General features: G+C 41.4%; 1 protein-coding gene across 2 annotated transcripts in view; it reads left to right on the top strand.

The window, feature by feature from the left end:
• Positions 1 to 25,048, top strand: part of ST3GAL3 (ST3 beta-galactoside alpha-2,3-sialyltransferase 3) — a 224,011-nt gene that overhangs the window by 132,469 nt on the left and 66,494 nt on the right. For both annotated transcript variants that reach the window (XM_061184331.1, XM_061184330.1), the window contains one exon: positions 21,451 to 21,543. In XM_061184331.1, coding sequence (XP_061040314.1) covers positions 21,524 to 21,543 — 20 coding nt within the window. In that variant the 5' untranslated portion in view covers positions 21,451 to 21,523. The remainder of the gene's footprint in view (positions 1 to 21,450; positions 21,544 to 25,048) is intronic.

Below are 25,048 nucleotides of genomic sequence, written 5' to 3'. Positions count from 1 at the left end.
AATTACAGACCAATATCACTGATGAATATAGATGCAAAAATCCACAACAAAATACTAGCAAACAGAATCCAGCAACACATTAAAAGGATCATACACCATGATCAAGTGGGATTCATCCCAGGGATGCAAGGATTCTTCAATATATGCAAATCAATCAATGTGATACACCATATTAACAAACTGAAAAATAAAAACCATATGATCATCTCAATAGATGCAGAAAAAACTTTTGACAAAATTCAACACCCATTTATGATAAAAAATCTCTGGAAAGTGGGCATAGAGGGAACCTACCTCAACATAATAAAGGCCATATACGACAGACAAACCCACAGCAAACATCATTCTCAGTGGTGAAAAACTGAAAGCATTTCCTCTAAGATCAGGAACAAGACAAGGATGTCCACTCTCGCTGCTATTATTCAACATAGTTTTGGAAGTCCTAGCCACGGCAATCAGAGAAGAAAAAGAAATAAAAGGAATCCAAATTGGAAAAGAAGTAAAACTGTCACTGTTTGCAGGTGACATGATACTGTACGTAGAGAATCCTAAAGGTGCCACCAGAAAACTACTAGACCTAATCAATGAATTTGGTAAAGTTGCCAGATACAAAATTAATGCACAGAAATCTCTTGCATTCCTGTGTGCTAATGATGAAAAATCTGAAAGAAAAATTAAGGAAACACTCCCATTTACCACTGCAACAAAAAGAATAAAATACCTAGGAATAAACCTACCTAGGGAAACAAAAGAGCTGTATGCAGAAAACTATAAGACACTGATGAAAGAAATTAAAGATGATACCAACAGATGGAGAGATATACCATGTTCTTGGATTGGAAGAATCAATATTGTGAAAATGACTCTACTACCCAAAGCAATCTACAGATTCAATGCAATCCCTATCAAATTATCAGTGGCATTTTTTACAGAGCTAGAACAAAAAGTCTTAAAATTTGTATGGAGACACAAAAGACCCCGAATAGCCAAAGCAGTCTTGAGGGAAAAAAACGGAGCTGGAGGAATCAGACTCCCTGACTTCAGACTATACTACAAAGCTACAGTCATCAAGACAATATGGTACTGGCACAAAAACAGAAATATAGCTCAATGGAACAAGATAGAAAACCCAGAGATAAACCCACACATGTATGGTCAACTAATCTATGACAAAAGGGGCAAGGATATACAATGGAGAAAAGACAGTCTCTTCAATAAGTGGTGCTGGGAAAACTGGACAGCTACATGTAAAAGAATGAAATTAGGACACTCCCTAACACCATACACAAAAATAAACTCAAAACGGATTAGAGACCTAAAGTTAAGACTGGACACTATAAAACTCTTAGAGGAAAACATAGGAAGAGCACTCTTTGACATAAATCACAGCAAGATCTTTTGTGATCCACCTCCTAGAGTAATGGCAATAAAAAGAAAAATAAACAAATGGGACCTAATGAAGCTTAAAAGCTTTCACAAAGCAAAGGAAACTACAAACAAGATGAAAAGACAGCCCTCAGAATGAGAGAAGATATTTGCAAATGAATCAACGGACAAAGAATTAATCTCCAAAATATATAAACAGCTCATGCAGCTCAATATTAAAAAGACAAACAACCCAATCAAAAAATGGGCAGAAGACCTAAATAGACATTTCTCCGAAGAAGACATAAAGATGACCAAGAAGCACATGAAAAACTGCTCAACATCACTAATTCTTAGAGAAATGCAAATCAAAACTACAGTGAGGCATCACCTCACACCAGTTATAATGGGCATCATCAGAAAATCTACAAACAACAAATGCTAGAGAGGGTGTGGAGATAAGGGAACCCTCTTTCACTGTTGGTGGGAATGTAAATTGAAACAGCCACTATGGCGAACAGTATGGAGGTTCCTTAAAACCTAAAAATAGAATTACCATATGACCCAGCAATCCCACTACTGGGCATATACCCAGAGAGAACCATAATTCAAAAAGACACATGCACCCCAATGTTCATTGCAGCACTATTTACAATAGCCAGGTCTTGGAAGCAACCTAAATGCCCATCGACAGATGAATGGATAAAGAAGATGTGGTGCATACATACAGTGGAATATTACTCAGCCATAAAAAGGAACGAAACTGGGTCATTTGTAGAGATGTGGATGGATCTAGAGACTGTCATACAGAGTGAATTAAGTCAGAAAGAGAAAAACAAATATCGTATATTAACGCATATATGTGGAATCTAGAAAAATGGTAGCGATGAACCAGTTTGCAGGGCAGAAATTGAGACACAGATGTAGAGAACAAACGTATGGACACCAAGGGGGGAAAGTGGTGTGAGTGGGTGGTGGTGGTGTGATGAATTGCGAGATTGGGATTGACATATATACACTAATATGTGTAAAATGGATATTTAATAAGAACCTGCTGTATAAAAAAATAAATAAAATTCAAATATTCAAAAAAATAAAAAATAAAGCAATTAGATAGACTCTATTTAAGGAAATAAAGATAATATTGAACTATACACATGTAATAGGGAACTATAAAAAGCAAAACATTAGATTGGAAAAACAAAACTTATAGAATTGAAAAATACAGTGACCAAAATTAAAAATTCAGTAGAAGGATTTAGCAACAGATTAGATACAACTGAGGACAGAATCAGTGAACTGCAAGTTAAGTCAGAAGAAATGACCTATAACAAGGTTGGCCAGCTCTTTTTGTAAAGAGTCAAATGGTCAATATTTCTGAGTTTGGGGGGCTTTGTTGTCTCATCACAACTACTCATCTCTGCTGCTGTAACATGAAAGCAGCCATAGAGAACACATAGACAAATGAGTATGGCTGTAGCTATATTCCAACAAAACTTTGTTTATGGACACTGAAATTTTAATTTCATATAATTTTTATGTCATTAAATATTATTCTTCTAATTTTTAAACCAACCATTAAAATGTAAAAGACATTCTTAACTCACCGACCATACACAAAACAGATAGTGGGTCAGATTTGGCTCACAAATCATACTTAGCTGGCCCTTCACTGAGAATGCAGCAGATATATCTGCATGGGAATGGCCTCCCCACCCCAGGTGTTTTCTTTCTTTTTTTTTTTTTTAAATAAACTAACCAGGATCTTTTTTTTTTTTAATTAATTAATTTATTTATTTTATTTATGGCTGTGTTGGGTCTTCGTTTCTGTGAGAGGGCTTTCTCTAGTTGCGGCAAGCGGGGGCCACTCTTCATCGTGGTGCGCGGGCCTCTCACCATCGCGGCCTCTCTTGTTGCGGAGCACAGGCTCCAGACGCACAGGCTCAGTAATTGTGGCTCACAGGCCCAGCTGCTCCGCGGCATGTGGGATATTCGCAGACCAGGGCTCGAAGCCGTGTCCCCTGCATTGGCAGGCAGATTCTCAACCACTGCGCCACCAGGGAAGCCCCCAAGGTGTTTTCTATTCTTAAGAACCTATTACAGTTGACCCTTGAACATTTGAACTGCAGTGCATCCACTTATATGTGGATTTTTTTCAACAGTACACACTACAGTACTACATGATCCGTGATTGGTTGCGTCAGAATCATGGTTATGGAGGAACTGCATATATGGAGGGCTGACTATAAGTTATATGCGGATTTTTGACTGGATGCAGGGTCAGTGCCCCTAATCATGTTGTTGTTCAAGGGTCAACTGTTTATAGAAATACACTTAAAATATCTCTATATCCAATGATTCTCCAAAAACCTGGAAATAGATGTCTTGGATTTTTTTGGTCTTCCTTATATTCTTTTAATTATGTCTTTGTGGAATAAATCGTTTCTGTTTCCTTTGAGAATTCCATGCTACTTGTGTCTTCACGACAGAATCACTTGTCACTGCTGTGAAGATTATTCAAAATACTTATATGCAGTGAGCTGTACAAAACCTTGTCTTTTAACTGCAAACTCTATTGTTCAGGAGGGCAGTATTTTTTGGAGGTTAAAAATGTGGGCTGTGCTGGGCTTCCCTGGTGGCACAGTGGTTAAGAATCTGCCTGCCAATGCAGGGGACATGGGTTCGAGCCCTGGTCCTGGAAGATTCCCACATGGCGCAGGGCAACTAAGCCTCTGCGCCACAACTACTGAGTCTGTGCTCTAGAGCCCGTGAGCCACAACTACTGAGCCCACGTGCCACAACTAGTGAATCCCACGTGCCTAGAGCCTGTGCACTGCAACAACAGAAGCCACTGCAACGTGCACCACAATGAAGAGTAGCCCCCACTCACCACATCTGGAGAAGCGTTGCTTCTGTGCACAACAACGAAGACCCAACACAGACAAAAATAAAAATAAAAATAAAAAAAATAAATTTATTTAAAAAAATGTGGGGCTTCCCTGGTGGCGCAGTGGTTAAGAATCCACCTGCCAGTGCAGGGGACACGGGTTCAAGCCCTGGTCGGGGAAGATCCCACATGCGGCGGAGCAACTAAGCCCGCGCACCACAACTGCTGACCCTGTGCACCACAACTGCTGACCCTGCACTGTAGAGCCCGGGAGCCACAACTACTGAAGCTCGCGTGCCTAGAGCCTGTGCTCCGCAGCAAGAGAAGCCACCGCAATGAGAAACCCACACAACCACATTGTAAAGTAGTCCCCCCAGCCCCCCTCCCTCCAAGGGGCGAAGAAACAAAGACCCAATGCAGCCAAAAATAAGTAATAAATTAATAAATTTAAAAAAAATGTGGGCTGTGGAGTCAGATGTTGATTTTTAAAGCCCAGTTCCACATCTTACTAGCTATAATATTGAGTGAGTTATTTAAATGTTATTGCTCAGTTTCTTACTATAAAGTGGGATCATAATAATTGCCCAAGTATGAGATTCAACCTGTCCATTTACCCTTATTGGTGTCTGGTAAACTGGGAAGGCTATAGCCCCAAAATCAGACCTGAACCTCAGCTTGCCTCCTGCTTCATGCCCCAGATTTCATTTCTTCAACTCATTCATTTAGCAAATATTTCGTGAGTACCAACTCTGTGCTTTGTAATTGGGATAAAACCGTGAAAATTTTAAGCCATATAAACAGCCTTGTAAGCTTGATTGGAAAGGATGTCTTGTGAGCTGAAGTCTTAGTGAAGGGGGAGAGAGTAAATGAGAATAGCAAGGGAGGGTAGGAGGTAGTATTTCTGGATAGCGTGAGCAATGAACAGGTTTTCTTTCTTTTTTTTTTTTTTTAAGGAAGGTGACATACTGGTGACTCGGAAGCATAAATGGAGTACAAAGAGGATATGAGGGACCTTCAGATGCATGGGGTATAGAAGAAAGAGCAGCCTCCATCACATAGGGCTGTAGAGGAAATGGTGTTTTCAGTGAAGACCCAGGTTTCTATGAAATTAGAAGATGGAAGGAACATTCACTGAAGAAGTCGAGGCTTCACAGAAGACAGTGGAAAGTTAGAATATGGTGAGGTGGGAGAGAAGTGGGAGATTGAACCATGAAGAAGAAGCAGACAGCAGTGACTTGAGCATGAGAAAACTGATGAGGATGTCATTGAGGGAGTGAGTAACCAGGATGTGAGGCTGGCGTGTTGGGTTTTGTTGGCCTCAAAGTTGTCCAAGAATTAACCTTGTGTTCCCTGGGGGGGTAGGCACTCAGGCTGCTCAGTGCAGTCAGCTGCAGCCCAATTGGATGATGCCTCCAGAGGGTTCAAGTCTGGTCCCTGGAGAGGCTCTGGCTTCCCAAAAAGGAGTCTACTGTTCAAAGTGGAGGGTCCTAGGGAAAGGCTCAGGGCTACAGTCTGCTGCCCAGACATCGAGGTAAGCGCTTCCTCATTCATTCAACAGCTTTCTTGAGCAACTACTATGTGTCAGGTTCTATGCTCTGAGGATAAACCAGTCAACAAGGTGGTCAGTAAACAAAAAGTGTGAAAAACAAGTAACGTTTTCAGTGTCTTGGAAGGTGATGAGTACTATGAAAGAAAATAGAGCAGGACAAGGGAATGCTGGAGAAGAGATTGCAAGTTTAAATGGGACGGTCAGGGCAAGCCTCAAAGGTAGATTTGAGCAAAGACTCAGTGGAAGAGAGGGAGTTAGCCCTGCCTGTATCTGGAGGCAGAGCACTCAGACAGAACCCTAAGGAAATCTCAGTCTTGGTTATGAGGAACATGACACCGGAGCCGGGGAATGTGCCCATTAGTCCAGCAGAGACAGGAACCATCTGGAGTCTTGAAGGTGCCAGACCCTGGTGTCCAGGTGTGTTTTTCCTGAGCTGATATCAGCCTTCTGGAAGCTGATTTAATTAAATGGTGGTGTCATCTGTTTCAGCTGGGTGTGGGTGGGTGCTCCGTGTGCTGGGAAAGCTCCTGTCTGCTGCCACAGTATGATGTTTTATGGTTGCCATGTGGGCAAGAGCATGGAGGCGTTAATGCTCAGTCTCATTTCATAAGGAATTCCTTGTGAAGACAAGGATATAGGAGCCAAAACTAACAACTTTAAACCCCCAAAGGCTTGTGAAAACCAAGCCAATTGTGAAAGACCTATAAACATGGGGCAGTCTAAAATACACCCTGAGGCATAGCTTACGATTTCCAGAACAGCCTGTCAAGTTCCCTGTGGCTGCATGGGGAAATTTTCCCTGTGGGGAAAGTGTTTATTGAGCACCTACCATATGCCAAAAGCCAAATTCCTACTTTGTAGCTCACCTGGAGCTCTCAGCACAGTGGTTCTTAACCTTGACTGAATACTGGAATCACCTGGGGAGCTTAAGAAATTACTGACGCCTGCCTCCCACCCCCTAGAGATTCTGAAGTCATTGGGTTGAGGTGTAGCCTGGGCTTTGGGATTTTTAAAGCTCCCCATATGAGTCTAATACTGCTCTAAAAGATTCCATATCCTGTCTGAGGAACTCTTCACTTTCCCAGGTGATTGATACAAAAAATAAACTCACCTTTGAGGTGAGGCCCCTGCCTATACATAGGACATGTCTATATACAGTGTTTCTCAGCACAGGACTTCACCACCCAGAGATTCTGATTTAGTTGTTCAGGAATCAGGTTCAGTTACCTTAATGTTTAAAAGTTCCACCAGGTGATTCTAACATGCCAGGGTTGAGAACCAGGGTATAGCCTTCAAGCCTATCACTATAACCATATTTGAATATAGCATAATAACTACTGCAGAATGTAGTAGTAGTTATGTTAGGACAGTCGGATTGTGAGTACTTTTTTCCTTTTGAGTTTACCTTTTCTGTATTGTCCTTATATACCTTTAAAATGAAAAAATATATCTGGATGTGCCTTCTTTTCTGTAATTAAAAAAAAAAAAACTTTCTGGACTTCCCTGGTGGTCTGCACTTCCACTGCAGGGGGCGTGGGTTCGATTCCTCATCGGGGAACTAAGATTTTATATGGCGCGTGGCGCAGCCAGAAAAAAAACCCAAAAAAAAACCCCCCAAAAATGCAAACTTTCATTATGATCTCTAGGTCTCTAAATACTATTTTCAAAAATCCATTTTATATTAATTTTTGGTTACCAGCCCTTTCTCTAGTTTTTTTCTTCATGGTCTTTTAAAATCTGAATCAATTGAAGAGTTTCCTGTAAATTCTATTGGCCTATTTAAATAGTTCTTCATTATCTATACTTGGAATAAATATTTGTGTAAAAACTTAATATCTGTCTTTTCTATGCTGTCAAAGCTCCAAGAGGTCTAAGGATGAGACATGATAAGTCTGGAGGAATGAGCAGACCAAATCATGCAGGGCTTTAGAGATAACAATAAGAAGTTTGGGCTTCATCTTGAAGGCAAAAGGTGCCATCGAAGTATTTTAAGCGGTTGAAAAGCATTAGTTTTGACTTGTAGGAAGGTGATTTTGGCTGTGGGAAGGTAGATGGGTTGGAGAGGAGCAGAAGTGGAAAGGGAAATAAGACTTAGGAGACCTTCATAGAAACAAAGAACAGAGGGACTTCCCGGGTGGCACAATGGTTAAGAATCCGCCTGCCAATGTAGGGGACATGGGTTCGAGCCCTGGTCCGGGAAGATCCCACATGCCACGGAGCAACTAAGCCCGTGCACCACAACTACTGAGCCCGCGCTCTAGTGCCCATGAGCCACAACTACTGAGCCCACGTGCTGCAACTACTGAAGCCTGCGCACTCTAGGGCCGGTACTCTGCAACAAGAGATGCCACTGCAATGAGAAACCCGCATACTGCAACGAAGAGTAGACCCTGCTCGCCGCAACTAGAGAAACCCCACCCTCAGCAACGAAGACCCAACGCAGCCATAAATAAATTAATTAAAAAAAAAGAAACAGAGCAGAAATCAGTAGAGAAAATCAATAAAACCAAAAGCTGATTCTTCGGCAATATTAATAAAAGCAGTAAACCTCTAGCCAGGCTAGCCAAGAAAAAAAGAGAGAAGACACAGATTACTAATATCAGAAATGAAAGAAGGATCATCACTACTGATCCCATGGATATTAAAAGCGTAATAAAGGAATATTATGAGCAACTCTGTGCCCACAAATTTGATAACTTAGATGCAATAGACCAATTCCTTGGAACACACAAACTACCAAAACTCATACAAGAAGAAATAGATCATCTGAAGAGGCCTATATCTACCAAGGAAATTGAATCAATAATTAGTAACCTTCCAGAAAACACCAGGCTCAGATGGTTTTACTGGTGACTTCTATCAGACATTTAAGGAAAAGATGATACCAATTCTCTACAATCTCTTCCAGAAAATAGAAGCAGAGGGAACACTTTCTAACTTGTTCTGTGAAGCCAGCATTACCCTAAAACCAAAACCAGATAAAGACATTATAAGAAAATTACAGACCAATATCTCTCATGAACATAATGCAAAAATTCTCAACAAAATATTAGCATATTGAATCCAATGATGTACAAAAAGAACCACACACCTAAATGAAGTGGGATTTATTCCAGATGTGCAAGGTTGGTTCAACATTAGAAAATCAATTACTGTATTGCATCACATCAATAGGCTAAAGAAGAAAAATCATATGATCATATCTATAAGATGCAGAAAAGCGCTTGATACAATCCAACATCCAATCGTGATTTTAGGAAAAACTCAGCAAAATAGGAATGGAAAGAAACTTGCTCAATAGGGTAAAGAACATCTACAAAAAATCTACACCTAACATCATGCTTGATGATGAGAAACTAGATGCTTTCCCCCTAAGTTTGGGAAAAGGCAAGAATGTCCCTTTTTACTACTCCTATTCAGCATTATACTGAAAGATCTAGCTAATTCAATAAGAACAGTAAAGGAAATAAACGGCATAGATATTAGGAAGGAAGGAATAAAACTGTCTTTGTTCACAGATGACATGATTGGCTATGTAGAAAATCCCAGAGAACTGGCAGAAAACTCCTGGAAGTAACTAGCAGTTATAGCACAGTTCCAGGATACAAGGTTAATATACAAAAGTCAGTTGCTTTCCTATATACCAGCAATGAACAATTGGAATATGAAATTAAAAACATAATATCATTTATATTATCACACACAAAAAGAAATACTTAGGTATATATCTAAATATATTGATATATATAAATTTATATATATAATTACAAGACTCTGATCAGAGAAATCTAGATAAATTGAGAGCTATTCCATGTTCATGGATAGAAAGATTCAATATTGTTTAAATGTCAGTTCCTCCTAACTTGATCTATCGATTCAACGTAATCTCAGTTAAAATCTCAGTTTAAATCCCAGCAAATTATTTTATGGATATCAACAAACTTATTTTAAAGTTTATATGGAAAGGCAAACAACTGAGAATAGTCCACATAATACTGATAAAGAAGAACAAAGTTGAAAGACTGATGCTACATGACATTAGACTTAAGATAAAGCTACAGTAATTAGGACAGCATGGTATTGGCAAAAGAGTAGACAAACAGACCAATGGAACAGAATAGAGAGTCCAGAAATAGAAATACACCAATATAGTCAATTGATCCTTGACAAAGGAACAAAGGCAATTCAACAGAAAAAAAAGGGTCATCTTTTCAACAAGTGATGCTAGAACAATTGGACATCCATATGTAGAAACTAAATCTTTCACCTTACACTTTTCATGAGAATTAACTCAAAATGGAATCTAATAGACCTAAATGTAAAACACAAAACTTCTAGAATATAACAGGAGAAAATCTGTGTGAACTTGGATTTGGCAATGAGTTTTTAGATACAAAACCAAGAGTACAATTCATGAAAGAAAAAATCAATAACTTGACTTACTAAAGTTAAAAACTTTTGTTCTGTGAAAGACACTGATAAAATAATGAAAAAACAAGCCACAAACCAGAAAAAAATACTTGCAAAATACCTGTTTGATTTTTAAGACTTTCATTCAAAATATACAAAGAACTCTTAAAACTCAGCAATAAGAAAAACAACCAACCCAGTTAAAAATGGGCCGAAGACTTTAACAGACACCTCATCTGACAAGATACATACAGATGGCAAATAAGCATATGAAAAGATGCCCATATCTCATGTGTCATTAGGGAAATGCAGATTAAAACAAGAATAAAATATCACCACACCTATTAGAATGGCTAAAATACAAAATACTGACACACCAAATGCTGGCAAGGATGTGGAGCGACAGGAAGTCTCATTCATTGTTGGCAAGAATGCAGAATGGTTCAGCCATTTTGGCAACGTATTAAAAAGCGAAACATAGTCTGACCACATGATTTAGCAATTACTCTTGTAGGTATTTACCCAATTGAGCTGAAAACTTATGTCTATACAAAACTGCACACAGTGGCACAGTATGGCACAAATGTTGCACATTGCTCCGGTTTATACAGTAATAAGGGCCTTTTTGTTTAATTATCTTTAAAAAATCATAATCACCTACAACTGGAAGCAACCGAGATGTCCTTCATTAGGTGAATAGATAAACAAACTGTAGTACATCCAGACAATGGAGTATTATTTGGCTCTAAAAATAAATGCACTATCAAGCCATGAACAGGCATGGAGGAACCTTAAATACATGTTGCTAAATGAAAGAATCCAGTCTGAAAAGTCTACATACTATATGGTTTCAACTGTATGACATTGTGGAAAAGGAAAAACTATGGAGACAGTAAAGAGATAAGTAAATACTATGCTACAGATCTTATGAGATTTATTTAGCCTTTCCACTGAGCTCAGTTACGCACTGTCATGCCAGTTGAAGACAAGTCCCTGTATATGAGATGTTGGCTTCATTTCAGTGGCCCTCCTTCTCTGTTCCCAGGAGTCTCCTGATCGTCCTGCCGATAGGGCAGAAGTTTGGAGACAGCCAAGTGAGCTGGAGAGAATAATCCAAGTAAGAAAAATAAAAGAAACAGTTTTTTTCCTCATTAAATTAGTGAAATGGGGACTTCCCTGGTGGCGCAGAGGTTAAGAATCTGCCTGCCAATGCAGGCGACACGGGTTCGAGCCCTGGTCCGGGAAGATCCCACATGCTGCGGAGCAACTAAGCCTGTGCGCCACAACTACTGAGCCTGTGCTCTAGAGCGCGCGAGCCCCAACTACTGAGCCTGTGTGCCACAACTATTGAAGCCCACGCTCCTAGAGCCCGTGCTCCGCAACAAGAGAAGCCACCACAACAAGAAGCCCGTGCACCACAACGAAGAGTAGACCCTGCTCGCTGCAACTAGAGAAAGCCTGCATGCAGCAAAGAAGACCCAATGCAGCCAAAAATAAAAATTAATTAATTAAAAAATATTAGTGAAATTATGGTAATTCAGGTGGTCTAGAAGTAGAAAAAGCGGAAGTCAAACATTAAAACTGTAGGAATGGTTACTGACGTTTGTATAACCTTTCAAAGAATGTTCTGACCTACATTGTTGCAGGAAATCATTTGATCTTCCCACCAGTCCTGTATTTATTATAGCTATTTTAAGAGTTAAGGAACTGATTATCTCATGCCTGAGGTTACACAACTAGTAAGTGGAAGAGCTAGTTACTTAAACTCCGGTCTTTTTACCTTTAAGCCCACTCTTCTTTCTATCAAAGAAAGCAAAGGCTTTGGTGAGAATAAAGGATGGGTTTAAGAGTCAGTTTCTCTTGTCAAAAATGATAATACTACTTACCCCAGAGTAGGGCTGCTCCAACGGTGTGCAGAGCCCCGGCTAATATTTTTATAAGGTCTCTGCTGTATAAATAAGTTGATGGGTCCATATGAGATGTAATGATTTATTAATGAGGATTTAGAACAATAGGGAAAGAAGAGATACTTATGTATGTGTATATTATCCATTCAGTGCACATGAAGTTTCTTCAGAGTATCCAGATACCCCTTCTTTCTGTTCAGGTTCAGGAACCATCTCATCATGTTTTTTTTATTGTCAGGTGCATCATTCCTGGCTAATTTCACATTTCCCACCATAAGAAAAAGGTAGCAGTAGTGTTATTATTTACAGTGCCATGGCTTTCTGGAACCTGTTTTATAGAAACAATATAGATCTTCTTGTCTCTTCAGTTCTCTAGTACCCTTTATTTCATGCTGGTTACATCATTACTCTTTTTTTTTTTTTTTAACATCTTTATTGGAGTACAGTTGCTTTACAATGGTGTGTTAGTTTCTGCTGTATAACAAAGTGAATCAGCTATACATATACATACATCCCCATATCTCCTCCCTCTTGCTTCTCCCTCTCACCCTCCCTATCCCACCCCTCTAGGTGGTCACAAAGCATGGAGCTGATCTCCCTGTGCTATGCAGCTGCTTCCCACTAGCTATCTAGTTTACATTTGATAGTGTATATATGTCCATGCCACTCTCTCACTTTGTCCCAGCTTACCCTTCCCCCTCCCCGTGTCCTCAAGTCCATTCTCTATGTCTGCGTCTTTATTCCTGTCCTGCCCCTAGATTGTTCCAAACTCTTTTTTTTTTTAAAGATTCCATATATATGTGTTAGCATATGGTATTTGTTTTTCTCTTTCTGACTTACTTCACTCTGCATGACAGTCTCTAGGTCCATCCACCTCACTACAGATAACTCAATTTCATTTCTTTTTATGGCTGAGTAATATTCCTACATCATTACTCTTGATGCCACACTATCCTTATCCTTCATGCTGCCCACAAATACTGGCTTCCAGTGACTCTGAAAGGTTGTGACTGTGCTTTGCTGACAATGACCACAAATGCAAGTCTTACCCAGTGTATGAAGGGGAAATGTGAATTGTAATTAGTTCGTGGTCATGTTAAATTTACCATTTGAAACTACCAGGACTGAATCATGAAGAAATAAAAATCCAAACAGACCAATTACTAGTAAGGAGATTGAATCAGTAGTCAGAAACCTCCCAACAAACAAAAGTCCAGGACCAGATGGCTGGTGAATTCTACCAAACATTTAAAGAAAAACTACCAATCCTTCTCAAATTTTTCCAAAACATAGAAGAGGAGGGAACACTTCCAAACTCATTTTATGAGGCCAGCATTATCCTGATACCAAAACCAGACAAAGGCACTACAAGAAAAGAAAATTACAGGCCAATATCTTTGATGAGCACAGATGCAAAAATCCTCAACAAAATTTTAGCAAACAGAATTCAACAATACTTTAAAATTCAACATACACTGTGATCAAGTGGGATTTATTCCTGCGATGCAAGGATGGTGCAACATCCATAGATCAATCAATGTGATAAACCACATTAATAAAATGAAGAGAAAAAAATCATATGATCATCTCAGTAGATACAAAATAAGCATGTGACAAAATTCAACATCCATTCATAATAAAAATTCTCAACAAAGTGGGTATAAAGGAAATGTACCTCAACATAATAAAGGCCATATATTATAAACCCACAGATAGCGTCATACTCAATGGTAAGAAAGCTGAGTCTTTCCTCTAAGATCAGGAACAAGACAAAGATGGCCACTCTCACCACTTTTATTCATTGTAGTACCAGAAGTCCTAGCCAAAGCAATTAAGAAAGAAAAAGAAATAAAAGGCATCTAATTTGGAAAGGAAAAAGTAAAACTGTCTGTATTTAGAGGTGACAATATTATATATAGAAAATCCTGAAGATTCCACCAAAAAAAAAACCTGTTAGAATGATTTTTAAAAATTCAATAAAGTTGTAAGATACAAAATCAATATACTAAAATCAGTTGTGTTTCTATACACTAATAATGAACTATCAAAAAGAGAAATTAAGAAAACAATCCCATTTACAATTGCATCAAAAAGAATAAAATATCTTGGAATAAATTTAGCTTAGGAGGCGAAAGGCTTTTTACACTGAAACTATAAGACACTGATGAAAGTAATGAAGAAGACACAAATAAATGGAATGATATTTTGTACTCATGGATTGGAAGAATTAATATTGTTAAAATGTTTATAGTATCTAAAACAACGTACAGAGTCAGTGCAATCCCTACCAAAATTTATCATTTGAAATTTTACAGTGTGAACATAGAATAGCACATCTTCCAACCATGCTTCTCTTGGACTCTTTTAGCCCCACATGCCTAGATCTAAGGGCTGTACTCCTTAAAGGATTATTGTAAAGTTATATTAGATAATTATGTCAACTCTGTGTGTGTGTGTGTGTGTGTGTGTGTGTGTGTGTGTTTTAATAAAATGTAGAAACAAAATTGAATTGGAGCAGTTGCAAGAGATTCCTGGTGGAAAGTCTCGGTGAGAATTGCATATACAGCTCAGGCTAAAGCGTTTGCAAGAGCTTACTAGAGAGCATCCTCCCAGACAAAATGAAATAAATTACAAGGCCCTGGAGACAAAGATAAACTGCAGTAATGTCAGCTCCAGAATCACTGATCAAAGAGCAGAGTGGCTGATTTGTTGAGAAGATACTGCAGTGCCCAGTAGCAAGAGCTGAAAGGCAGGGCCTCCAGAGCTGAGAAGTACCCCAAATTCCAGATCACGCAAATCAAGCAGTCCCTCTTCTCTTAAAGTGATAGAAGAGACATGAGACAGTGCCTTCGTGTTTATCACAGATCACTGTAAGTGAGGCAAAACTGTATAGGAGCCCAAGTCTGCAGTGGAGTTCACAAAGAGCAAAGGGTCAGTGATGCCCAGGGCAAGATGGATTGGCACATCCCAAATGTGGGTGAATGAAGAGATGGTTGATAATTCAGGAAGAGCCAGCAGACCTGTAATCATGGGGGAGAGGCAGTCAGAGGAGATAGAAATTGTCCTTAGGGAGAAAACTTTCCATCTTGGAGCTTGAAAGGCTCTATGGCAGTATTAAATAACCTTTCTTACATAAAGGCTATTTCAGAAAAAAAAAAGAAAATGGAAATGTTTAATGACGGGCTAGGATTACTAAAGCTAACCTAAGCTGCTTCTGCCATTTCCCAAATCATGTCGTCATTCCAGAAGCATCCCTCTAGTAATTGCAGAAGTGCATCTTCATCAGGAAGGTTAGAGAGGATAGAACTGAAGAAGCAGTGGTGGGGTGAACTCTGTGCTGAGAGTTCTTACCTGTGTTTATCATGCAAGTCCTCCCAGCACAATCGTACTGGCTACCTTGATTAAGTTGCTATATTTGCTTAAAAAGAAGCTAATAATTGTTAACTATGGTTTGTGAGGCAGTGTGCTAGGTGTTACGCACGTGGTCTTATTCCATTCTTGCAACCCGTTCCTTGAACTGCTTCCAGTAAACTAGCACCTGGAATGAGGGAGGGGGCACAGTAGGGGGCTAAGTTCAGTCCTTTCTGAGAGGTTCTAGAAATTAGCCCATTGGTCACGAGATGCCCAGAACTGATCTATACAGTCCTAATCCTCAAAGTCCTTTCTTCATTTTCCCCAGCCATCACCACCTCATACCCACACTTCCTGTCAATTAACCTTCCAAGTCAAGGTAACCAATTGAGTTCAGTCCAACAAACATTTTGATGGGTACTTACATACTCAGTGCCACGCATGGTACTCTGTGCTAGGCACTATACTCAGATTTCATGGTCTGGGAGAGAAAGATGTTTAAATGGACAGTTATTCCTTTTTTTTTTTTTTAATAAATTTATTTATTTTTTGGCTGCGTTCGGTCTTGGTTGCTGAGCGTGGGCTTCCTCTAGTTGCGGTGAGCAGGGACTACTCTTTGTTGCGGTGCGCAGGCTTCTCATTGCGGTGGCTTCTCTTTGTTGTGGAGTGCAGGCTCTAGGCACGCGGACTTCAGTAGTTGTGGCACGTGGGCTCAGTAGTTGTGGCTCACGGGCTCTAGAGCACAGGCTCAGTAGTTGTGGCGCACGGGCTTAGTTGCTCCGCGGCGTGTGGGAATCTTCCCGGACCAGGGCTTGAACCCGTGTGCCCTGCATTGGCAGGCAGGTTCTTAACCACTGCGCCACCAGGGAAATCCCTAAATGGACAGTTTGTTCTTCAGGGTAACAAGTGCTAGGCCATAGTTATGTCCTAGTCATCACTGTATCCCTAATCCCAGGCCAGCGTCTGGCACATAACAACAACGAGACTGTTACAGTTAGCATGTATTGAGGGAGAACTATGTGCCAGGCATTGTACTAAACATTGTATTCTCAACATAATCCTCACAACAATTTTATGAGGTATTAGTATAATTCCAGTTTTAAAGATGTGGAAATTAAGGCACAGAGCAGTTAAATAACATGCCCAGCTAGTAAGGGATAGAGCTAGGGTACAAACCCAAGCAGAGTGACTCTGTTGCCTCTAAATATCTGTTGAGTGAATGAGTGAATGAATGAGTGAGTGAGAGGATGGAAGAGAAGGAGGTGGGAGAGAAAGAGAGTGGGGACAAGTGAGCAAGGTCAGGTGACTGTCAGCTCTAGGTAAAATGGGGTCCACAGGCAGGAGAGGTTGGTTCTGCTTGGCACGGGAAGCAATCACAAAAAGTTGCACAAAGGAAGTGGTGCTTCACCCGAATGTTGCAAGATGAATAGGTAGTCACTGGCCAGGGCAGGGCAGGGTAGACAGAGCTAAGGCCAACCCTTCTACTTTTGTGGTAGATCCTTTCCCTCTCTCACCTTCTCAGGGACATTTCTCCAACTGTCCCATTTCTCTTGCATCATGCTTGAGTTTTCCTCTTATTCTAACCAGCTTATATGCATGCTGAAAAATTTCCTAACCTCAAAAAAATCTTTCCCTACAATTCCCCTCCAGCAATTGCCCCATTTCTCTGTCTCCCTTTATAGCAAAACTTCTAAAAATGGTAGTCTCTATTCCCTGGCTCCAATTCTTCTGTTTTCTCTGAAACCCGATGAAAGCAGCATTTCACCCCCACACTCCAGTGAAACAGCTCTACTCAAAGTCAAGAGCAACCTCCATGTTGGCAAATCCAGCTGTCAATCTTATGCCTACCTTCCCAGGCCGAGCACAGTGTTTGATGCAGTTGGTCCCCATATCCTTCTTGAGACACTTCATTCCTTTGGCACCTGAGACATCACACTCTCTCCTGATTATTTTTCTATCTCAGGGACTGCTTCTTTCATCCTTTTGCCATGCTACTCCTCACCCCCCAAATATTGATCCTTTTTTCTTTTTTTTTTTAACATCTTTATTGGAGTATAATTGCTTTACAATGGTGTGTTAGTTTCTGCTTTATAACAAAATGAATCAGTTATACACATGTTCCCATATCTCTTCCCTCTTGCGTCTCCCTCCCTCCCACCCTCCCTATCCCACCCCTCTAGGTGGTCACAAAGCACTGAGCTGATCTCCCTGTGCTATGCAGCTGCTTCCCACTAGCTATCTACCAAATGTTGACCCTTAAAATGCACACGGTGATCAGGGCACTCTCCCACTGGAAATCATTCAGTGACTCTCCCCAGGACAGAATCCAGACTTGAGCATTGGAAACCTCCGCCACCTCACCTGTCACGAAGTATGTGTGTGGTGCTCTAGAGGACAGCCAGCCCCTCCAAATGTTCTTTCTCACCACACCCTCCAAGGGCTCTGAGGGCTGAGTGGTTCCCATTTGCAGATGAGGAAGCTGAGAAGCAGATTGTCCTTCACTTGCCCAAGGTCACGCAGCTTGCAGTGTCCTTTATGAAAGCTTCTAATTCCAGGTCCTGTATTCTTCCCATTTACAACCTGTTGTTTGACCTGATTCCTTAAACTTGGGACTTCTGAGTGAAGCAGAGGCGTGGAAGTCTGGTTCCTTCTTTTAGGTGCCAGCCTCTCCATCTGGATTTCCTCTTAAGAGTGCAGTGGTTTACACTCTTCACCCCAGGCGCTTGGTAGTCAGGTTTGCAGGACAATGGTGCTCTTACTGGTCGAAATGCTAAATCTCCCCAAATGAAAGGCCAGCTGCAGAGTATGAGAAGAACAAGGGCTGAATGATTTGATCAGACATCTGTGGGGGCCTCCTGGCATTTGGAGTGTGAGCGCCTTAGAGAAACTAACTATTCTGGCCCAAGGGAGTTGGAGACTGTTAATCTTGGTGGTTTTGACTGCTAACTGCCCCAGAGGTCCCAGCCTGCTGTATGACTCAGAATCCCCAACACTCCCCCTATTCTTCTCTCACTGGGATAGTCAGGAGGCCATTTCTAAGGCATTTTAATTTGGTAATAACTTGACATGGCCCACTATGCCCAGGGCTGTATGTTTTAGAAGTTACTGTTGCTTGGGGGGTTGGTTTAGAGCTGCTCCATCCTTAATATCTGACTACCCTGCACTGGCATGGGAAGAGCCCTTCCTGGTGGGCTCTGGCTTCCTGTGTTCCATCCTGCCTGTGCTCTTTTTTCTCCATTATGGATTACCTGAGTCCATAGACCCTGGACTATCCCATAGCCCGATTCTTTTTTTTTAACTAAAAAAATTTTTATACATTTTTTAAAAGTTACTTTCCACTTACAGTTATTACAGAATATTGGCTGTATTCCCCATGTTGTACAGTACATCCTTGAGCCTGTCTTACACGCCATGGTTTGTACCTCCCACTCTCCCACCCGTATTTTGTCCCTCCCCACCCTTCCTGCTGGCAACCACTAGTTTGTTCTCTATATCTGTGAGTCTACTTCTTTTTTTGTTATAGTCACTAGTTTGTTGTATTTTTTAGATTCCACATATACGTGAGATCATACAGTATTTGTCTTTCTCTGTCTGACTTATTTCACTTAGCATAAGGCCCTCCAGGTCCATCCATATTGCTGCACATCTAGAGCCCTGATTCTTGAAGCATTTTGCCAGAAGTTGATGGTGTTCACTAGAGAGAGGAAAGATGTGGCTGAAGATTTGTCTCCTGTTGTACATGCATTTCTACGTGCATTTCTGCAATGCACTATGTTAAAGGGACGACCACCATCCATCTTTCCTTTTCTTTGTGAAACTTTCTGGAATTCAGAAAGACCATAGGAACCCACAGTACCAGGCAAGCAAGCGGATGGTGGGGGATTGGAGACAAGGATATGAGGGACTCATAATGCCTCACTGCTTGTTACACACTTCCAGAGAGCTTCTCTACCCCATCTCCAACTGCACTGACCACTTGTGCTGTCCCTGGACTCTGTGCTTCCCTCTGTGATGGCACTGACTGTGATCCACACCAGGGCGGTGCCATACTAAGAGCTCCTGCACTCGTGTTAGAGAGAAATAGTTTCACATAGTATCCACTACTTACTAGCTGTATGATCTTGAATAAGTCTCTTCATCTTTCTGAGCTTGTATGTAAATTAATAATTAATAGCACCTACTCACCTGGCTATTGAGAGGAGTAATTGAAGAAATCTATAATGTTTTCATCACTGTGCCTAGTCCAAAAGCTTCCAGTAGGTTTAGTAATTGCACTGAAGGTTATGTTTCATTTCTGAAATACAGTTGTTTATGTAAGAAAATATTGTTATGTAAATTCTCTTGTTAAACCCTTGACTTTCTTTTGCTTACCCAATAAAGGCCCAACTCCGGCCTGTCGCTCAGCATTTACATTTGCATTTCAGGCTTTAAATTTCAGTGGTAGGGAAAGCTAAAAAAATGTAGATTTTTTAGAAGAAATTGCACATAGATACAGATGAGTTTGTCTAAATTCAGTGAGCAGTGACTCTGTATAAGGCCCTGGGCTAGGCTCACAGGGCACTGAGTGAATCACACATGACGCATGATAGGCGGTGGCATCATGGTTTCTGGCTGTCCTGTATAGGCACCAGCCTCCCCTACCCTGGACCCACCCCGCCCCCGCCCCTGCAGAAGGCAGCCCTGAGGGAAGACTCACCACAGGGCCCCAGCACAGCAGAGCAGCTGGGCATCAGAGTGCTGGCAGCTGGCCCAAGGGTGGAGACTGGGGAGGTTGGGGCTGGGAACTGGCAACGAGCCAGGGCTCCTTCAGGTGCCCCAGCACACAGGGCCTCCAGCCCCAGCAGTCACTGAATGTGTCCTGTTCTTCCGCTGTGGTCTTCTCTAGACTGCACTGGGCAGGGTTTTTGGTGGCAGGGCTGTGACTCCAGCTGCACACTGAACACATATGGACACTGAAGCCCAGAGATATGAGGTGACTTGACTACAGTCACACAGCAACAAAGCCAGGGCTAGAACTCACAAGCCTTCTGAAAAATAGTCAGTGCTCTCTGACTTATGGGCTCCTGAGATTGTCTTATGTCCAGTCCAAGCGTAGTGAGATTGTCAGGGCCATTTTGTTCCTTCAGAAAATCATAAGGGTCTTCTATGTGCCCATCTCTGTGCAAAGAACTGGGGGTACAGGGTTACATCAGACCCTGACCTTGGGAATTTACAGTGCAGTGAGGGAGACATACTACCGACGATTGCAGTTCCGTGTGGCGAGTGCTGGGCAACCATGTAATGCGGGTGGCAGGGGGTGAACAGAGAGCTCAGGGAGGCACTTGGCCCAATCTGGGGGTCAGGGAATCAACCCCAGAGAAATTGACATCTGAGCTGAGTTGTGAAGGACCAGGAGGCATAGGCAGGTGGAGAAGGACAAGGAAGAACATTCCAGGCACAGAGGATAGGAGAGCAGGAGAGCCTCCTTAACTAAACGCCCCAACATGTATTTGATCTACATTCAGGGCACTGTGAGTGGTTCCCACTGGCTGGATCATAGTGTGTGTGGAGAGAATAGAGGCAGATGAGGCTGGACATGTAGACATATTCAGGAAGGTTGAAAGGGCAGTGCCTGTGACTTTATCAAAGTCTGGCGGCTCTCTCCTTAGGTCTCCAGGCTCTACTCTCCCAGTCTGGGAGCCTGGATGGAGTTCCTGATTTCCCTGGAATCAGGCTTACTGCAAAGAATCTATGCAAAACCCAGTGAGCTCTTTTTACCAAATTCCACTGCCGGGCCTTGCTTATTTATCTACCTATTCCTTTAGGGTTTCTTGGCTCCTCCCCCTTACCCCCACCTCCAGGGCCTTGGTGTGGAAAAGGGGCTGAAGTGCTGATTGTAGGGAGTGAAGCTTTATTCAGGGTTTACACACCTACAGCTCTTCATGAACTAGTAACCACTGCCCAGTGCCTGGCAAGCTGTGACTCTCTTTCTCTTCCCATAGGCCTGCTGAGTTAGCCACCAAGTACGCAAACTTTTCAGAGGGAACTTGCAAGCCTGGCTATGCTTCAGCCTTGATGACTGCCATCTTCCCCCGGTAAGTGCTCTTGTTTCTTCCCATCACCTGGATAGCCTGGTCCATGGCCCAGGACTCAGACACCCTGCCCCTTGTGGCAAGTGGTGTGCCTCTGAGAAAATGAGATTCTGTGGTACCTTCCCTCCTGTGTCCTTGAGTCTGTGGGTGCCTGGAAAGGACTTTGCTTTTGGTTGGTTCCTTCTCCAGTCCCACTCTAGGCCCTTGCTACACCTTACCCCCGTCTTCCTCTCAGAGCTTGTACCTGCCAGCACAGCTCATTTCTGTGGAGGAAAGAGACGAGGTAGAACCTACGTGGTTCCTCTTGGAAGCCAGGTATCCAGAGGCAGCAGACAGTGCTCCACAGCGCAGAAGCTCGTAGTCTGTTTTGGAAGCTAGGACCAACTGCCTGGCTTCAGGGAGGCAAATCCAAATAAAGCAGGAAATAAAGAGGAGTTTCTGAGCCTGGCGTTCTAGAGTTCCTGATTTCCTTGATAGGAGCTGCTGAAAGAAGCTGTGCCAAACCCTGGGAGATCCTTTCACCCAATTCCACTGAGAGGCCTTGCTTGCTTATCCGCCTTTTCCTTTCGGGTTTTCTTTCCTGAAACCTTGGTGTGGAAAAGAGCCTGACATGCTGCGATCGTCTTGTCTGCGGTCCGAGTGCAGTGAGACCCTTGGGGTCATTTTGTTCCTTCAGAGAGTTATAGGACTATCTGACTTGGAGGGGATGTAGGAGGGGCTGCTCGGGACCTCTGGGAATCAGGATGTAGCACTCAGACCACCAGAGGAGCCCTAGGGGTGGCCTCTTGGGGTGGGCTGTGTTCACGGGGGAAGGGTATGCACCCCGTCCCTTAGAAGGCTGAGGTTAGGGCACACAGTGTGCTTGCAAAGGAATGCTGACAGCTTGCCCAAAAGCAAATCCAGGATATTTGGATTTTATGCTCCTTTTCTTTCCTAATGTCAGCAATCCAAGCTTAGCTCCTTGTATAAAACAGGAGGCTCTGCTGGCTGAATATCTGGTGTTCAGTTAGAGATATCTTTGTCCGGGGTCTGCCTTCTGACTTGATTCCAATGTTTTGTTTCCCCCAGCTATTTACTGAGCACTTCTTAAGTGTCTGGCACCATGTTCCATATTCTTGCATGGGTTTTCTCAGACCTACATTGCTCAGGCCCCTGGGCCAGACACCTGTGAGTTTTCCTTGACCTGTGTATGGGTTTTCTAATTGAAAGTAATACATGTACAAGTAAGCATGTGGGGAAAAAAAACTCAAACAGTACAAAAGGGTATATATTCCCACTCCAGATCCCAGAGACAGCCAATATTACTATAAACAGGAACATACTGTATTTATTATACTGTATCTTGCTTTTTACTCCTAACAATATGTCTTAGAGTTTATCCTATTACCAGCATATATGGATTCATCTCATATTTTAAATGATTGCATAATATATAATTGTTTGGAGGTGTCATAATTTTATTAAAGATTTGTTGAGGTTTAATTTACATACAGTAAAATCTACATATTAGTATAGTTGTATGAGTTTTGATAATACCTTTGTGCAACCACCGTAACAGTTAATAGAACATGTCCAACATCACCCCCAAAAGTTCCTTCATACTTCTTTGCAGTTAACCCCTCCCTTGACCCCCAGGCCCTGACAACTACTGTCCCTGTAGTATTTCCAGAATGTCATATAAATGGATCATATAGTAGCCTTTTGGGTCTGCCTCTTTTGTTTAGTATAATGCATTTGGGATTCACACGTGTGTAACAGTTGCTTGTTCCTTTTTATTGCTGAATAGTATTCCATTATATGGGCATAATATTGTATGTTGTTTATTCAACAGTCAAAAGACATTTGGGTTAATTCCAGTTTTTAGCTATTATAAATAAAGCCAATATAAACATTTGTGTAGAGGATGTATGCTTCACTTCATAAGAATTTGCCAAACTGTTTTCCAAAGTGACTATACTGTTTTGCTTTCCTGCCAGCAAAGTATAAGAGTTTTAGTTGTTTTATATCCCTGACATCAATCTTTTTAATTTTAGCTGTTCTAGTAGGTTTAGAGGGAAGGGAAGGCTTAGAGGGCTTACCAGGGAAGCCCTGCTTTTGATGTTTTATCTAAGAAGTCTTTCCCAGGACTTCTCTGGTGGCACAGTGGTTAAGTGTATCATTTTATTTTTAGATTCCACATATGGTCAGTTACTAACAGAGGGATGTTGAAGTCTCCATTTATCAGTTTTTGCTTCAATGTATTTTGAAGCTCTGCCATTTAGTGCATACACATTTAGGATTGTAGCCCCTTGCTGAATAGATTCCTTCATTTTTCTGAAATGTCCCTTTTTCACTGGTAATAATCCTTGTTCTGAAATCTTCCTTGTTTGATATTAATATAACTACTCCAGCCTTTTAAAAGTTAGTTTCATCATGGTATATGTTTTTCTATTCTTTTACATTTTCTGGTGGAGAAGGAGTTTGTATGTTTATACCCTTGAGCATCAGAGAAGTTGGATCTTAGGGGTGTGGTTGGCAGCAGTCCCTCCTTTTACATTTAACCTATCTGTTTATTTATAATTAGAGAGGGTTTCTTGCAGACAACACATAATGGAGTCTTGCTTTTTTATCCAATCTGATAATGCCTGCCTTTTACTGGAATGTTTATACTGTTTATATTTAATGTAATCTTCAGTGTGGTTTGGCTTAAATCTACCATCTTGCTATGAGTTTTCTGCTAGTTTCTTTTTTCCCTTTCTTTTCCTGCTTCCTTTTGGGTTAATTGAGTGTGTTTTATGGTTTTATTTTACCATAAAATAAAACTGTTGGTTTAATAGCTATGCCTCTTTGTTTTATGTTTTTCATGATTATTCTAGAGTTTACAATATACATCGTTGATTTATAATCTACTTTTAAATAATATTATAGCACTTTGCTTAGAGCTTATGAACCTTAGAACAGTATACTTCCATTTCACCTTCTGCCCTTTGTGCTATTTTTGTCATATTTTACATTTATGTATTATAAACCCACACAACACTGTCCTTATTTATTTTTGTTTTAAACAGTTAATTATTTAAAGTGAATTAAAAGTGAGCAGGAAAAGGCAACCTACAGAATGGGAGAAGATATTTGCGCATTATATATCTGATGTGATGTTAATATCCAGAATATATAAAGAACTCCTACAACTCAAGAACAACAACAAATGAGTGAAGGATTCAAATAGACATTTCTCCAAAGATGATATACAAATAGCCAATAAGCACATGAAAAAATGCTCAATATAATTAGTCATTGGGGAAATGCAAATCAAAACCACAATGAGAGGGCTGCCCTGGTGGTGCAGTGGTTAAGAATCTGCCTGCCAATGCAGGGGACACGGGTTCAAGCCCTGGTCCAGGAAGATCCCACATGCTGTGGAGCAACTAAGCCCGGGTGCCACAACTACTGACCCTGCGCTCTAGAGCCCGCAAGCCACAACTACTGAGCCCACGTGCCACAACTACTGAAGCCCGTGTACCTGGAG

This window comes from Eubalaena glacialis, chromosome 3 (assembly GCF_028564815.1).
Source record: "Eubalaena glacialis isolate mEubGla1 chromosome 3, mEubGla1.1.hap2.+ XY, whole genome shotgun sequence".
In the NCBI taxonomy this organism is placed as follows: domain Eukaryota; kingdom Metazoa; phylum Chordata; class Mammalia; order Artiodactyla; family Balaenidae; genus Eubalaena; species Eubalaena glacialis.
The sequence above is the reverse complement of the archived record's forward strand: the minus strand, read 5'-3'. Positions and strand labels throughout refer to the sequence as shown.